Source organism: Montipora capricornis, chromosome 14 (assembly GCF_036669925.1).
Source record: "Montipora capricornis isolate CH-2021 chromosome 14, ASM3666992v2, whole genome shotgun sequence".
NCBI classification, from domain to species: domain Eukaryota; kingdom Metazoa; phylum Cnidaria; class Anthozoa; order Scleractinia; family Acroporidae; genus Montipora; species Montipora capricornis.
Window position 1 is genome coordinate 39,595,076 of NC_090896.1, and position 17,010 is coordinate 39,612,085.

Consider the following 17,010-nt stretch of genomic DNA (forward strand, 5'->3'; position numbering starts at 1 on the left):
TGATATTCTCTATCACCACTAATGCAACAACTGGTAGTTACTGGTAATCTTCAGTTACCAACGAGGTGATTTTGATAGAAATTTACATTTTAAATCCTCTCTGCTATTGTCACAAGCCCTCCAACTTTTTACCCTTTCGAGAAGCTTTTTTTTGATTGACCACAAAATGCCCCGGCATTGCTTGTGTTTCTTAATGGTACAACTTCTTTGCTTTCCTTTATTCAGGGCCCACTCCTTCCGCCTCCCAGTCGATGGCTCGGCTCCTGTAATTCTTGTGGGGAATGGGACGGGTATCGCTCCTTTTCGCTCCTTCTGGCAACAAAGAATATTTGACCTGAACAACAAATGTCCGCCTGTATCATCAATAACAGGAAAAAGGCAGTGGGGAGACATGGTCCTGTACTTTGGCTGCCGAAACTCACGCCTCGATGACATTTATCGCCGTGAAACCGAAAAAGTGGTTCACAGCAGGGCTCTCACTGGTGTAGCTACGGCGTATTCAAGAGAAAAGGGAAAGCCCAAGGTATGGTCTTCGTCAGAGAGGCGCAAGTTAGAGTTTTGTATCTTATTGGTTAACAACTGTGGTATATGTAGACTTACTGAAATCACCTAGCTCTTTTAGGATCATTGTAGAAGAGAACAGTAAACTACAGTGCAGTTAATAAGTCGTTCGGACAGTTGTCAAACGAGGGCAACTGATGCCACTGATTCGTCCATCCTTAAAGCAAAACATTTTGTTCTCCTTTTGGTGTCTTACCCGAACCCGATTTCCCCTTAACCCTAACCCTACACCCCCCTCCCCCCGCCCCTCCCCGATCCGTCTGTCTATGGACTAAAATTGGTCTGTGAGAAGTGAGACCTTTCAGACTCAGCATTGTAATGTGCTAACGGTCCCAAGACTTAAGCCCCTCGATAGTGTAGGGTCTGTTTGTGTAAATTGACGAAACGCGTGCCATCTACTAAGAGGTAAAGAAAGTCTGATCATTGGAACCCACTGAAATAATCCAGCTTTTGTCACCCAGTCTAGAAAAGAAGGGAAGTCGACAGTCCCCTTGTATGAATTAACCATCAGCGCACCTCATATAGTGGTTTGAAAAAGCATTGAATATTCAAAACACTTCGAAATCGTCTAGTTCTTACCGCTTACTCTAAAGAAAGTTGGCGAGGGGTAATTCTACTAGACTATTTCCCTCTTTTTTCTTTTTGCTCAAGCTGTTTTACAGTAATCAATCTTGTTTCTTTTTCACAGCAATACGTGCAAGATCTCCTGAAGGAACACTCCTCCGACGTCTGTGACTTGATACTCAACAGCAATGCGCATGTGTACGTGTGTGGAGCCGCTGCTATGGCTGAAGGCGTCAATGATACTTTACAGGTGCTGATTACGCCACTGTTAATCCCCTTAGGAGCTGGTTAGAGTTTTTCAGTGGGAATCACTTTGAATGCAAAGACATGATTAAGTCAATAAAATAAGGTTGGCTCAACTAGTTTTTGAGGAGCAAGGGTGGCACAGTCGGTTAGTGCGCGGCTTTAATGCAAAAGGTTCTGAGTTCGATCCCTGGATCTCACATCCTTGTTTCGACTTCTTTTCTTTTAGCGTAGCCTAAGTAGCTTTAAATACCCTTAAAACGGAGCACTGATGGAAAGAGGGGGGTAAAATGAGCGCACCGTCGGCTTCCTGGGAGAATACTCTCTACAGAGTAAAGTAACTTCCGACGTTAAATAAGGTTACCTTTACCTTAATGTTGCAATTGTCTTGTGAAAGATGTTTTGTCTAAGCAAAGAAAGGTTACCAAGACACTTAAGTTTCTTGTAATATATAACATCGTCGGTTTATTTCATCTCCTAACAGGCCTTGATCACGGATCGACTTAAGTTGTCTCCCGACAAAGCCGTGGAGTTCATGAGCAAACTAAAGGTAAATTTATTTTGTGAGATGAGCTGTCCTTAAATTAATTAATAATTCATGAAGAAAAAGCATAGGAAATCACTACCGTGAAGGAGGTGCGGATATGTGATCTTTGATGAAACACTCTTCCTTGTGATGAAATGGTATATGAAATGAATCATATATGAACTGCGGATATGAAATTAAGTGAAGATATGATCTTCGCAGTTATGAACGCAATTTTTACAATTGCGTAGAGAAGCCTGAAAAATTCAGGACTTCAACGGGGTTTGAACCCGTGACCTCGCGTGTCAACCCTATTACGACAAATGACTATCTCCCAACGTCAGTGGCTTCATAGCTCAGTCGGTTAGAGCGTCGCACCGGAATCGCGAGGTCACGGGTTCAAACCCCGTTGAAGTCCTGAATTTTTCAAGCTTCTCTACGCAATTGTAAAAATTGCGTTCATAACTGCGAAGATCATATCTTCACTTGACTCTTCCTTGTGTTTGATATATTACTTTATAAATAGAGAAGAAAAGAAAAACTGAACGAAAAAAAAGGACGCGATGCAACGTTAACACAGTGATGCAAATAGCGTAATGAGTAACTTCTCCTTTATATGATATATGATATAAGGGAACCAGGAGAACAAAAAATGCTTAAAAGTAATCTAAAAGGGAAAGACATTATGGCAACCCTATTACGACCCTTTTCTTTTAATTTATTTTAGTCATCGAACCGTTATCACGAAGATATATTTGGTTTCGCTCAAAGGATCAAGGAACCAAAGGACATGAGGTAATTTATTAAATATTGCTGAATGGTAAAATTAAATTAAGTCATGCTAATAACAAGTTTTACATGCACACCCCAACCCGCTTGTATTAAAAAGCAAAAACAAAAACAAAAAAAACATTAACCAAAATGCACGTTTGATGAAGGCCGTGAGGTCGGAAAGCAAGAAGGGAGAGAGCTTTTTGCACGGTCCTGTCAGAAACACACACAGCCCCGTACTAGGCGACTTGTAATAACTCTGGCAATGAATTGTTTCATCAGCATTTGGCCTTGAACGACGCCAAACAATAAACAAAGAAGGCTGTTATGTATGGACTATTTTAATCTTTAAGGGGGTGTTGCGACTCCTCTCACTCACTCCTCTCACTCTTTAGCACAGAACATGCGCGGCAAATGCTAGAGACGTGTACCCTGAAAACTGAGATTTAAAAGGTGTAATTTAGTCCACCCATGTAGTGTGCGTGGTAGACGAAAGTTTGTACAACCGACATAAATCGCTTCATCCCTTACCTGTGTGACTTTTAACGACTCGGATAATTAATGATTACATCAAAAGTTCGAAAAGAACTTTTTATCTATAGCTAGCGATATTTCACTTTAAACATTCCTGTCCTGACTATACCCTCATGACGAAAAACGTTAAGTAAAATTGCTCTTCCCTTTTTTTTTTTTTTTTTTCAGAAAACAGATCAAGAAAGGAGAGCTTTGAGGCGTATTGTAAAAGGCCTTCCGCATGAACTTGTCAAGTGACTATGCAAGTTAAAACGAATGGTGCACAACATTAAATGGGTTCCAGAAAGAATATTAATAGGACACAAACTAGGAGGCAGTGCACAAACTTTGCTTGGCGCTTTGAACTAGCTATCCGTTATATCGACATGACTGTATGTTCACTATCCACGGCCCGCATTTAAAAATTGTTGCGGAATGTTTGTTGGGTAATATTCGCAATTATTAAATTCCCGACCTCGGAGAATGCGATTCTAGCTTTCTCATTGGTTCACTGGATCACGGTTATCAGCCGTTTGACCTTATATAGAAATGAATGCGGGAAATGTCACTAAGTATAAAATTTTTGGCGCCCAGAAATCACATCACTTTCCGGTCGTTTATTAAACTTAGATAAAATTTAGCAAAAGCGAAGGTTGAGAATTTAGTAAAACAATTATTCCATTCGGCTTTGTTGGATAAGACATTGGTAATAGCTAACTCGACGCTACGGGCCTCGTTGACTATTTACCATTTTATATTCAACGCGGGCTCATGAAGTAATTGTAAAATATATCGCTACTATCGAGTAGCACTGCGATGAACTAGATCCCTATTATGGGAGAGTACAAACTCTCTTAGCTGTGTCATCTTAGAGAAACTTCATTTGGGTATTGTGTTGAACATCTACAAGGATTCGGAAACTACAACTCACCGTTGCTTCTCGTCATCCAAAGAGCTGATCAACCGTTTCGGTTTTTCTTTCAATGCCTTACATGTATTTTTGGCCAGCTCCTGGATTTCTGAAACGCATTATCTGTTGGACTTATTCGTTTTAATTAACATGATCACGTGATCAGTTGATGCCCAAGGCCTGTGCAGTGATGATAATCCTTGCACAATGCGTCACTAAATTAGGTACTTATAATAAATAAGAGATATTAGTATAATTCCATAGATGATTATTGAAAATTCGTTGCGCTGATTGGCGACTCGACTTCGTCACGGTTTTTATTCACCGATACCCGCCTCACCTTCGGCGAATACTTGTTAAACATAACTTGGAGTTCTAAGAGAGACAACTGCAAAAAGAAGATGTGCACTCTTGGATCGTTTTAAGATAAGGAGTGAGCTTTACATAAAATTTATATTGGCATGGACTATTTTGAACAAATAATCGTTTATTTGTGTTAGATATAGTAGATATTTCCAGGAGTTAAGTCAATACACAGCTTTGAAAAGATTAAGTGTCTCATTGGACTACATCATAGATAAAGAAGCTTGTTAGGAATGAGTTTTGTTAAAAAAATTGACGTGTCCATCTGGGACAAAAACACGCAAGTTCTTAAATATTCAAAAAGTAGAAAACAGTTCCTTTTATGTGCATTCTCGAAGTATTTTCTCATTCACTGATCATCATTTAAAAGGCAGTTTTTTAGCGATATTTACTAATGTCTTGTGGAAAATCTGATTGGTTGCTTAATTATCATTGATCAATCATCAATCAATCATCACTAGTCATTGATACTTAAAGGTGCACGTTTGCTACGATGTCCTTGTAAAGGAAAAAATTCCTTGGTTGTTTTGTAAATATATTTTAAATGCTTCAATAATTTTTTCCTGTTACAGTTAGTTGGAAACTCGGTCTCTTAATTACGTGTTCAAAACATTTTTTTGTAATGAAATTATCACAAAGTGATAATAGGAAGTTCAGCGGCATGCTTGAGTTTTTTAGACCCTTCAGATCATAATAAGATTAATGTCAATCCAATGTTAGTATTAAAGATATAGTTACAATAAAGAGTATTCCAGACAGTGTAAATTGTAAGCTACTTGCTGTAGGCGTTTTCTACAAAAAAAAATATATTTAAGTGTGAAGTTTGTATAGGAACATCTGGAGATGCGAGAAATGCTGACTTATTCCTAATAAAGTTATACACGGCCTGTGATTGCAAAGTCTTAAGAATTCTAGCGCTCGTTCTCGGATTTTAAGTTCGTTATTTCTTTCGGGCGATGTTTTGTCCTATACACCCACAACAGCCACCTCTTAATATTTTGAATCGCATTACTTCGGATTTTCTGTTCACAGTAATGGACAAGAGAAACAAGTTAGAACAGCAATCTGTTATGATATCATTCAATTCTAGCAATACTAAACTCATCGACTAGTAACAAGTTTTGATTCTAATATGTTCGTGTTCCTTTTTAAAAGTACCAACACAACGCACATGGTTTCCCGTTTTCGGGGTGTCCATGTAAGTCACTCAGGGGCTCCTAAGGGGATCCCCAAAGGTTTTAAAATTACAACACAATCCAGTAAAACAAACGTTAATTCAGGATTAATATGCTGTGCATGCACAGTGCGTCACACGGACCTTTACGCAATCCGTAGTTCTGCTGACGGCGCAATAATGAAGGCTCTGTCAAGCTGCACACATACAGCCAGAATGGCTACCAGCGCTTGCCTCATTATTTAGAAAAACAGACTTTTCATCACGGCCCCACTCCTCTCAAGGGGATATATCGATTATTGCGTCTTTGACTCCTTCCCTGATCTTTGGAATATTTTGAATTACGTTTACTACGAGAAGCGTGTTCTTGTTCGATCTCGTCAACCTTTTTACCTTAAGTTAGTCGCATCGTGTCTATGTAACTGTACGTACTAGATTTTTTCCTGTTATGTTAATTTACTTGTAATTAGCTGCATGGTATTGGGGTTTCACGCGAAACACTTTTATCGCGTTTTGTTTAAAAGCGTTTGACGATACCGAGGCTCTTTGCAATTTTATCCAGGTAAAACCGCGCCAGCCGGCAGTCTTTGTTTAACAGTGCCCTGGGGCCCGTTTCTCGAAAGTCCCGAAAAGCCATTCGTGAAAATGCTAACCGCTTATTTTGGAGAGCCGATCTTTTAACGCGTTTTCAAGGTAACAAAAAGAAAAATAAGTGTAAAGTTTGACGACTTAAATCCTCTCCGTTGTTGAGATCCAAAGGGAATTGTGACACCCGAAAATGGCCCGTAAAGTTTCGGGACTTTCGAGAAACGGGCCCCTGCTGGTACCAGCTTTCTGCCCGTTCAGTGACCGTCGTGACTAGTAAGAAACTAGCGGCAGGATCCGATAGTTTTTATGGGTGCCATAATATATGATTATGGGTTCCGTAATACCCGAAGACCATTCAATCATAGTACTCGAACTTAAGAACTCGCTTTCAGATGAAACTTTCTGCAAATTAAAGTTTAAAAACAATTCTGTACAGCAAATTCAGAGCCACCTTAATTCTCTGATTCAGTAGTACAGAATTTTTTAAAACTATGTTGTAAGTTTATCTTGGCCTTGTGATCACTTTTCAACAAAACAATGGGGTCACCGAGTTCGTTTTTGCGATATGAGCAACTAAATCAAAGAAAAAAAACTGTGTTTTTGCGAGATATGTCCAGGTTTGCACGCAAATGCGAAAATTGCAATTATTGCGGAAAAACGCAAAAATCGCAAAACTCTGAAAAGCAAGAGAGGCCAATTCCCCCAAAAGAATTGCAATTTTTGTGATTTTAACGATTTTTGCGAAAATTGCAATTTTTTGCGAAAAAACGCAAAAATCGCATACCTCTGAAGAGCAAGAGAAGCCACGTCCCCCAAAAAAGTTGCGATTTTTGCGATTTTAACGATTTTTGCGAAAGTTGCAATTTTTGCGAAAAAATGCAAAAATCGCAAACCTCTGAAAAGCAAGAGAAGCCAAGTCCCTCAAAAGAGTTGCGATTTTAACGATTCTTGCGAAAATTGCTATTTTTGCGAAAAAACGCAAAAATCGCAGAACTCTGAAAAGCTGTAAAAAGCCAAGAGCCCAAAAAGTGTTGCGATTTTTGCCATTTTTGCGAAAATTGCAATTTTTGCGAAAAAACGCAAACCTCTGAAAAGCAAGAGAAGCCAGGTGCCCCAAAAGAGTTGCGATTTTAACGATTTTTGCGAAAATTGCGAGTTTTGCGATTTTTCGCAAATTTCGCAATTTTCGCTAAAATCGTTAAAATCGCAAACATCGCACAACACTGAAAAGCTAGAGAACACAAGTCTCCGACAAGAGTCGCGATTTTTGCGATTTTAACGATTTTTACGAAAATTGCGAAAAATCGGAACTATTTTATTTATTTTTTTGGCAGAAGAAACAGTTGCTTTGTCTTTCAGAAAAGCTTTTTTTAACGCCTCCGCATAAATCTGTTTCCTTTTTTCTTATATTTTACTGTAAAGTTAAAGTGAATTTGATCGATTACATTTCCATTACCCATGGATTGCAGTCGCTCTGTTATTTGCCAGAAAACTACCGTACAGGGGATCGTTTAGAGTGTCCTGCAAATATAAAAGGGAAAGATGCTGGGGCAGGATCCTTGACTCGTATTAGAAATGATGAGGAATTTTTTAGGGCACTTGGTGTTCATGTCTTTGAGTGTGCTGTGTTACTCAATGACGCCAAGCTTATTGCTAAGTTATGTGTCGCAGACGTGATTGCCGTTAAAGCAAAATACCTTGCGAAGTGCCTGCTTGGCCTATATAATCGAGCAAGTCCAAGGTTTCGATTGAGCTTGATAGTTACTCTGTCGATGCAGACGAGCTTGCGTTTGCGGAGCTGAGTGGATGGGTACATGGACAAGCGTCTTGAAAATAATGAACCAGCAGTTTTCACTTTGTCAAATTTGGTGAAATTTTTTGGTTGTAAACTGAAAGAACTTGGAAGCAAATATGGAAAAGTGAATGCGACCCGACTAAAGGAGTGAATACTGGAAACATTTCCTGACCCCTCGGCGCACATGGAGAGGAGAGAAATGTGACTTCTTTCGTTACTTGAAATTGGCGGGATTTTATCGGAGGTAAAAAAAAATGGATTCGGATGCATTGTGTCTCGCCAAGCACTCCCTCCCTTTTCCCCTTCCCCAATTCCCTTTCAGCGCGGCTCGGTCACTCTCTTCCCTCTCCCCTTGCGTTGGCTACGCAGGCTAGTTAGAGCCGCTCATGTTGTCAGGAATAAGACTATGAAGGTGAAATGCTCTTTCTGTGGAACATTCCTTTACAATGCTACCTGAGAAAAAAAAAGCCATAAGTCAAAAGAGACTTTGACCGGTGCTGGAACGAACGCTTTACCAGCCTCCTTGCTTACGCTAATTGCTATGGTAATGATAGGCCATAGCACCAAAGTTAATCCTGCTGACAGTCAGGCTTGTTTGTCAGTGGCGCAATTGATTGCGTTAAACAGCGTTGCGATAGCAACGGAATGAAATCTCATACTGAGGCCTTGACGTATTGACCGAGCGATAGCGGTGGAGTAATTTTTATCTTTTCTGTGTGGGTCCGTTTTCATGACCAGGGCTAACGTTCGGACGTATCTTCTGGGATAGCACTCAACAAAGCCTCCAGCTCTCTTTCGTGACTGGTGTAATCATTGTCACGCAATGTGCGTTTTCCGTCTCTAGGCCATGAAGGTCAATTACGGGACATTATCTTTATTCATCTGTTTTATTCCTCTGGTAAGAAACGTCATTGACATTTAATGACTTGGAAGCAGTGCCAGTGTTGCCAGAGCTTGCAACTTTTTTTCCTATTGTTGAGGGATTCAGGAAGAAATGCGTGACAAAGAGCAGTCTATGAGTGAGCCAGCGGTAATTCTCTGAAATAGGGCAGAAAATGGCGCATAAGGAAGTGGCAGTAGTATAATTATAAATCATTTTAGGTTTCAATTTTCTCTGTTTTTGAAAAGTTTTTAGTGTGTATTCTCTTTAATATGCCTTTTGTCAGGAATGAGTCATCATTGAAAGATTCTGATGGGTCATCTCAGGAGAAGGTAATAAGTGTTTAGATTCATGAAAGACTATCAACTTGTGGGACGGTAGGTTCCAGCTTGTTTTTGTCACCGATTGGAAAGAAAGTAGTGCATGCATTATGAAGTTCGGACCTGTGTGGGAATACTCTGCTATTAAATAATCGCACTTCTGTTATGGACACAATGGGATAACTGCTGAATACCCACGTACCACTTTTGTTAGAATTCGGTGGTTTCTCTGAAGGACTACTGTAGTCAGAATGCAAATGAGTATCGGGGTATTCAGCAGTTAAGCTCAGACAATCCGTATAACAGGAAAAAAAAAAAAGAAACCTTGCCACTATAATCTAAGATACTTTTAAATCCTGCGATGTAGTGGCCCTATTCTTCAAAGGGCAGATAGTGTAATCTGTAAGATGAATCACTATCCTTTTGCTTATCCACTGGTTATAGAGATGGATTGTGTATCTTCCCATCAAACAACTTGGGCCTTGCCTATGAGTGAAAGTAAGGCTCTTGGGTACCCAGGTTTGACAGTCAGCAACGCAGCACTGGCATAAAAACTACTGGACCGATCTTTATCAACATATTACAAGGTCATTAGCAGCAATGCTTCCATTCACAGGCGAAATCACTGTGCACACAGTAAAATATGACCTTTGGATACATAGTGCGTAGTGTAAAGCTTAAAGGGAAACTGTCACGAGAAGCGCATGCGCTAGCGTCTTGTGAAAACTTGAAAAGTGTTAGGTTAACTTTTTTCAAGTTGAATTGACAAATTCAAAATGGTGTCCACTGGGGAGGGCCATGGTGGACAAAGGAGAATTCCGGCGAATATATGTGACTCACGTGTGAATCCATGATGGCGGCTTGCATTTTTCGTGGGCTTGAGAGCAAACAAACTCGAGCATGCGCAGCTCATGACAGTGCCCCTTTAAACTACAACTTGATAACCATTGATGTTAATATGCCAACCATACATTTGGTGTTATTAGTTTTTGAAACAGTTGCGGGCTCCCCTGGATTTGCCACTGTTAACTGTAGTAAATGTTGGAGCTCATGATTAACTGTTTTAACCCTTTCACCACACTATCCCGGTTTTCCTGGAACTCGGTTATGTCCCCATGCCTACTATCCCACTTTTCCAGGATTTCAACCGTTTTCACTGAAGATCTGGAAACCACCTAACCAATGATATCTAGAGGGGGGTAATTGCTATTAATGAAATCTACAATAACAAACCCCTGAAAGCACAGTCATGTTTTCCGCCATGTTGTTTCATACAAGATTTGCCTTATACCAAAATGACTCCTTCCCACTGAAAAATGAGCTAAATGAAACACACCTGATTTTCCAATAAATCAGCTGGTTTTCTCATGTATGGGATACCTTTATGATGGTTTCTTAGTGGTGAAATGGTTAAATGACTGCAGAAACTTAAACAGGCCATTGTCACACTTACAAATGAATGTAAAACTGATGAACAGCATAACAGAAATACAGCAAAAGGAAAGAGAGGCATGGATGGACACAAATGGCCAAGATTGAAACAGATTGCATTTCACTAATCTTGAAAAAGGTTGACCCAACGTTTTTTAAAGTTTAAAGCAAATCACCTTGATAAAGGATGTGTTTGCTCAGAATCATCTTGTTTGTGTTGTGATGGTAAAGGAATTCCACAACTTGTAATAATTAACTAAGGATTTCTCGAAAAGACCGTAAAATAATGTGACGTAGCCCCTTTAAGTATTGGTACATATGGTAATTAAATTTAAAATGACTATATAGTTGCTGCAATGGCTGTAGGATAATTTAGTCAGCCTTAAAATTAAATCTGACAAATTGTTGCTTTTTGGAAAGGGAAAAATTTACAATCCTCCTTTTGAAGCAACAATTCTTCAAACCCACGAGAACAATAATAATGATATTATTATTTTGACAAAAAGCGTTATCACAAACAGCAACTGGCTGGCTTAAGGACATAAGTCCTTTGCTGAGTTTAACAAGCTCATTTCAGATACAAGTATAGCTTTTTACTGCCATTGGGAAAAAAGACACCAGGAGCAAACAACAACAAACAGACCCCACCATAGTTTTTGTTTATTTGCTTTATTTGTCTTCTCTTTAGATTTTAATGGAGCCATATAGTTATATTTTACAAGTTCCTGGAAAGCAAGTTAGAGAAAAGCTTATTCATGTGAGTCCACCTGAATAAGATTTGAAATAATAATTGAAATGATTGATTTGAAATAATAATTATTGTTGTATTTTTGATAGATGTCAGTGATCTAGTGGACCTTGTCCCATGCTGCAAACAGTCACATCAGTTTTTCTTAGATAGATCTGCCATTCTATAGTGTCCTCTGAGATTATTGCTTGGTCATACGTCCACAAGAATCTCATCTTGCATACAAAATCCCACTGAGCTGGCAGAAAAATACAGAAACCTTGTGCACGCAGGCCCATTTGTCACATGATTACCCCCAAACGTCTTTGCAATTCGTAGGAATAGGGATTAGGTTGGTCCCTTGAAACTCCACTAGTTATGCTGGCAGGGTAACCTTCACATCCACGCAGGTGTCTTGAGTATGCATATTCATTTGATTAATCTATTCCTGGTGCCATCTCTTTTACTTGCAGGCTTTTAATTTTTGGCTAAAGATCTCTGATGAAAAACTTCATGTGATTGCTGATGTTGTGAAAATGTTACACAATTCTAGCTTATTGTAAGTGGACTAGAAAAGTGCTCATTTGGACTTGGTACGGTAAATGATTAATAGTGCTGATGGTGATGGCAATGTTAATGTTGGTATAACTTGTTTATTGTTGTTTTTGATTCTTTTAAAAAATAGAATTGATGACATAGAGGATAACTCAAACTTAAGAAGAGGAATGCCTGGTAAAACACTTTTACGATAGGGTACAATAATAAAAATATTGTAAGGAATATATATTTAATCCATATTTCAAACTGCCATCTTGTCAGTAGGGTTACAACTGACAACAGGTACTGTAGGCTTAGTAGATAAGACCGCAACCCCTGAACACCAATTTCATTCCTCTGCAGTTGTTCAAATGATGGATAGCACTATCCACTGGATAGATCACTAACCAGCAGATAAACACTAGCAAAGCCGGTTGAATCCAGTGGATAGTGTTTTATCCGGCGGATAGCGGTATCCATCGTTTGAACAACTGGGGCCAGGTCTCGTTACAATTCTACCCAATATTAGTCTAGACAGGCCAACCGTACTGCTGATTAATTGCAGATTCAGTCTCCTAGGCAGCACCCTCTTCATGCCCTCTATAAGATAACCCTCAGTGTCTGCTGAGTGGATAGAATTTGTATCAAAAACCCCTGACTAAATGTTCAGTGATTATCAAAACAGATGGACTGGACAATGACATCAATGACCCCTCCCTGGTGCTAAGTCAGGGGTTTCAATAGAAACCGGTTACCAGCGGTATACCACCGCCTGCTGTGCCTCACACCGCCGGCTAGTTTGCCTTGATTTTCACTAAAAATGCTATCATAAACTTGTCAAACTGCCGCCTTCAATGGGAGAAGTTATTGAAACCCCTGCTAAGTGTACATGTACACTACTGGAATTAAAAAATTAATAATTCATTTTAAAACTGAGGCAGTACACTATACGTTTAAAAATTAAGTCACTCCCTAAAGTATTGTTTCTTGCATTCGGACTTAAACTGGTACTAAATGCTAGTTTACAAGTTACACCACCAAACAAATATTTAGTATTAGTATGCTCACTAGTAAAGAAAAGGCCATTTTTTAAAATTAATAATAGGCTATTGTTATGTATTCGCTATTTATCTGTCAGCTGTTGTTGTTTATGCGTGCGCATTAAAGCAGGTTTGCTCGGGAGTAGACCGTCATGTTGGAAACGTGTATGCTTTGGTTGTGTGTCTCATCTAGTTCAATCTGACCCTGTTTGGAACCATCGACTGGTTTCTCCATATTTAACAGCTATTATTTGTAGTTATAGTTACAATCTGTAAAGTAACCAGTAATTTAAATGGTAAATTTATTATTACGACATTGTTACTTACGAAAGAATTTATTGTTTTTTTTGCATAGTTGCACACAAAATCTATGGAGTAGCACACACTATCAACAGTGCTAACTATGTGTACTTTAAAGCCCTGGAAAGAGTTGTTTCCTTGAATCATCCAGATTGTATAAATATATTCACAGGTATGGAATAAACACATGGCTTGGGACATATTACCTTCTTAATTTATGTAGTATGTCCCTGCCATAAACTAATACATGTACAATAATTGTGAAAGGCATTAATCATTTTGGTTATTGATATTTATAACAGGTGGTAGGTTTCTAAGTTATCACTGACATGATTTTGTGTTAACAGAAGAACTGTTAGAACTTCATAGAGGTCAGGGGATGGATATCTACTGGAGAGACAGCTACACCTGTCCCACAGAGGAAGAATATAAAGAAATGGTTCAGAGAAGTAAGCAGTGTTACTTTTCCTCACTTACTTTATAGATATGAATAGGAAAGTCAAAAATTAAAAATAATAAAAACTGCGAGAAATCTTAAATCAGTCTATCATTACTTTAGAAACTGGGGGACTTTTCCGGCTGGCCGTGAAGTTGATGCAGACTTTCAGTGAAAACAAGAGGTATCATCTTTCAAATTTATGCGGTTTGAAGTAACACTAATGAATGTTCAATTCGATTGATAATACTCTTTTGGCGGAAATCAAAGGTATCTTTCAGGGAAAGACAGGTAATGAAGCAACGGTATATCGTATAAATTTACGCTTATGCACGGCTCACTTCCACTTTTTACCTGGCCCTAAAGGCCCACCCTATTATCACGCGGGATGATTTTCCTTCTTCTATGACAATCAGCATATTTCTGTTTGCTGTTTGCCTTTTTACATAAAATAATGTGGTGCTAAGTCTCAGTATTGACAAAATGCATAAGATACATGTAATCTCTTTGAGAAAATTAGCAAGTAAACAAAATTTCAGCCTGGGTTTAGCTTGTTAGCCTCTTACTGATTTATTTTATTTTTGAATGAAATTACAATCCTTTGATCAGCCGATCCTCACTTTGTGGGTGGGGTGGGTGTGTTTTTATTTTATTGCCTCTGGTTGTTCGCTTTTAGTGTTCATGTCCTTGCATCCTTATTTTGTTTCAGCAATTTTGTTCCATTACTGGATACATTGGCATTGTTTTTCCAGATAAGGGACGATTACGCTAACCTGTTGTCAGAAGAGGTGAGTGATGTCGTCCTTTTTGTGTCGTTAACACAATAATAATAATAATAATAATAATAATATGTTCATCATATACAGCTGTACAAATGCAGCTGTGCATTTGTAAGTAAGCGAACATGTCAGAAGGGTATTTTTCATGTTAAAAGTATTGGATCAGAACTAGCGTGGAATGGAACATTGCCTGACCTTCTCGTCTTGCTCGGGATTATTTAAATTCCCAATTGTGAGAAAATTTTGCGGTTCAAGTCACCACTCCCACAATTTGCCTCCCATTTAAACATGATTGTGTGTTCGAGTCCAACTGTAAAAACTTCGGAACTCGCCTTTAAAGATATCTTTGCTGACTGTGCTCATTGGAAAATCAGGTTTAACCTGGTCAGCTCCCCAATTTTAAGCTTTTTGTTCCCATAATCATCGAAAATTTTGCCATTTAAAACTGATTTATTATTGGGTTGCAAAAGCGCTAATGAGCTCATACATTGTAAGTGAAATGTGCAACAGTCCACAAAGATTATCTAGTATGTCGGGCTCAAATTGGTATTAAAAATGCCCTTTGAACATTCAAGGCTTCAGTGAGCAGGCTGGTTTCTATGCGTAGGTCGTAGAAACTTTGAAGGATATGATGATTACACAAAGATTTCCCTATTCGGTGCTGGGGCTCTAACAGCAATTCCACGTGTGTACAGTTTGTTTTCCATCAATTTTTCAGTGAATGGTTCTGATTTGTGGATGAATTATTTGAAGCTACATGTAAGAAGACATGAACTCATTTTTTTCAAAAATATCACTATGAAATGATCACAAAATGATAATTAAGAACTTAATAATATACTGCTTCTGTTTTGAACAGTACAAGGAAAACAAAAGCTTTTGCGAGGACCTTACGGAAGGAAAGTTCTCTTTTCCTATTATCCATGGGATACGGAATGACTCAAATAGTACAAGACTCATGAGTATCCTTTAGACGCTGATATGTAAAACAGTAAGAGTAGTTCTAGTATTTTTAATTATTATTTTTTTATCTTCGAGTGCTGTTTATTATATAGATATTGATGAAATGTCCAGATTTAAAACAACTTATTTTACTCATTTTCGAAATGATGAAAAAGGGCATTCTGCAGAGCAACCGTGAGGTGATATCTTCGTTTTCCACCTACGTGGAAAATATTTTTTCTCTTTTCTTGATTGGGCCAATTTTCAAGACTAGGGCTATTTCTTGGTGAATTTCATTGGATTTCTATCTCTACAAGTTACCCTTTGACAGTTAATTATTAATTTTCCCGATATATCCAGCATTGCTAGGGGGCATAATGTGCTCGTGCAAGCCGAGAGGCGTCAAAGAAAGAGCGGATGGATTTCCACGAAGTCACAGCGAGCGAACTCGTCGCCATATTTTCTCGCAGGTCTTCCGCCAAAAGTACAATTCTTATTGATATGCACTCGTATTTGAGGCACTAGCAACGCTGGCAATGTCGCTCCATATCGCCCAGTATGCGCTGAACTTAACTCTTTGTTTACTAGATATATTGAAACAGAGAACCACAGACGTCGATATCAAGAAGTACTTTGTGGATCATTTAGAGCAGGTATATTCCAAGAGAAATTCACTCCTGAGCTGTTGAACTGATTAACGTTCGGGTTTTCATTATACATAATATATGTTATGGAAGGTGCCCTCCATAGAATTAAAGTGCAAACCTCGTGAAAAAAATCAGATTTATTTTTCTTTGAATAAGAAATGTTCTTATGAAACGTTATATCTAAGTCCTTTCTGCTGTCTCTTATTTTTCAAGGAAAACTCCACGGTGTGCATGGTAACGCGGTTTGAAATAATTCAACCATTGAGTTGTGTCCGTTTTTACCCAGAAAATATCTATGAACGATGGGGTCGCCGTTTCAAGCCATGTCCTCGGAGAACAGTGCTTCTTGGATGCTTTCAGGGTGACCAAGGGCTTCTGTTTTTGTTTGGCCTTAAAGAATATCCTATTTTGTTATTGATAATGGTAATGGTGATGATGATGATGAATGAAAACTACTACCTCAACAATGTCAAGTTGCACAGTTTGGATGAAATTATTTAAAATTCCCTGCAATGTTCAACGTGCCATACATCACTTTGCCCTCGAGAGCCGATGGAGAATTCCCCCCCCCCCGCCCCCCCCCCCCCCCCCCTGGTCCCAAATAGCTCTGTCATAGTACTGTCCACCTAATAATTATGTTATGTTGCTTGATCATGTACCCCGGGAATTGATGTTTCACTTCCCATCTTGGAGGGCCGTGTTTGACGCTCTTCTTTCCCTTTCTACACCAGTTTTCTGTCCACGAGAAGGTCATTTCCACGGCATGCACCACCTTCTCTTTGTGCTAGACGAAGCCTACATGTTCTTTGTTCTACTGCAGGGACGTGTTCTTGGCAATGAGTGGGATTTCTTGGAGTGTCTGAGGCATCAAAGACTCGTGGCTTGTCTTGGGCGCCACCAGGGTGGTGTCAGTACCAAACCCAAGCTCTCTCAGCATTTCAAAGGATGAGACCGGCAGGGCAG

General features: G+C 39.1%; 2 protein-coding genes across 4 annotated transcripts in view; both read left to right on the forward strand.

Moving 5' to 3' along the window:
• Positions 1 to 5,340, forward strand: part of LOC138032604 (nitric oxide synthase 1-like) — a 34,987-nt gene extending 29,647 nt beyond the window's left edge. For both annotated transcript variants that reach the window (XM_068880312.1, XM_068880311.1), the window contains exons 27-31: positions 226 to 523; positions 1,250 to 1,375; positions 1,853 to 1,918; positions 2,622 to 2,689; positions 3,368 to 5,340. In XM_068880312.1, the coding sequence (XP_068736413.1) occupies positions 226 to 523; positions 1,250 to 1,375; positions 1,853 to 1,918; positions 2,622 to 2,689; positions 3,368 to 3,395 (586 nt within the window). In that variant the 3' untranslated portion in view covers positions 3,396 to 5,340. The remainder of the gene's footprint in view (positions 1 to 225; positions 524 to 1,249; positions 1,376 to 1,852; positions 1,919 to 2,621; positions 2,690 to 3,367) is intronic.
• A 3,691-nt stretch (positions 5,341 to 9,031) lies between these two features.
• LOC138032793 (geranylgeranyl pyrophosphate synthase-like) overlaps positions 9,032 to 17,010 on the forward strand; it is a 13,978-nt gene continuing 5,999 nt past the window's right edge. Inside the window, exons 1-10 of one of the 2 annotated variants that reach the window (XM_068880521.1) lie at positions 9,033 to 9,220; positions 11,328 to 11,396; positions 11,840 to 11,925; positions 12,052 to 12,098; positions 13,299 to 13,415; positions 13,591 to 13,692; positions 13,803 to 13,863; positions 14,389 to 14,467; positions 15,318 to 15,420; positions 15,989 to 16,053. In XM_068880521.1, the coding sequence (XP_068736622.1) occupies positions 9,161 to 9,220; positions 11,328 to 11,396; positions 11,840 to 11,925; positions 12,052 to 12,098; positions 13,299 to 13,415; positions 13,591 to 13,692; positions 13,803 to 13,863; positions 14,389 to 14,467; positions 15,318 to 15,420; positions 15,989 to 16,053 (789 nt within the window). In that variant the 5' untranslated portion in view covers positions 9,033 to 9,160. Of the gene's footprint in view, positions 9,221 to 11,327; positions 11,397 to 11,839; positions 11,926 to 12,051; positions 12,099 to 13,298; positions 13,416 to 13,590; positions 13,693 to 13,802; positions 13,864 to 14,388; positions 14,468 to 15,317; positions 15,421 to 15,988; positions 16,054 to 17,010 lie in introns of both variants that reach the window. The other variant, XM_068880522.1, reaches the window with a different exon arrangement.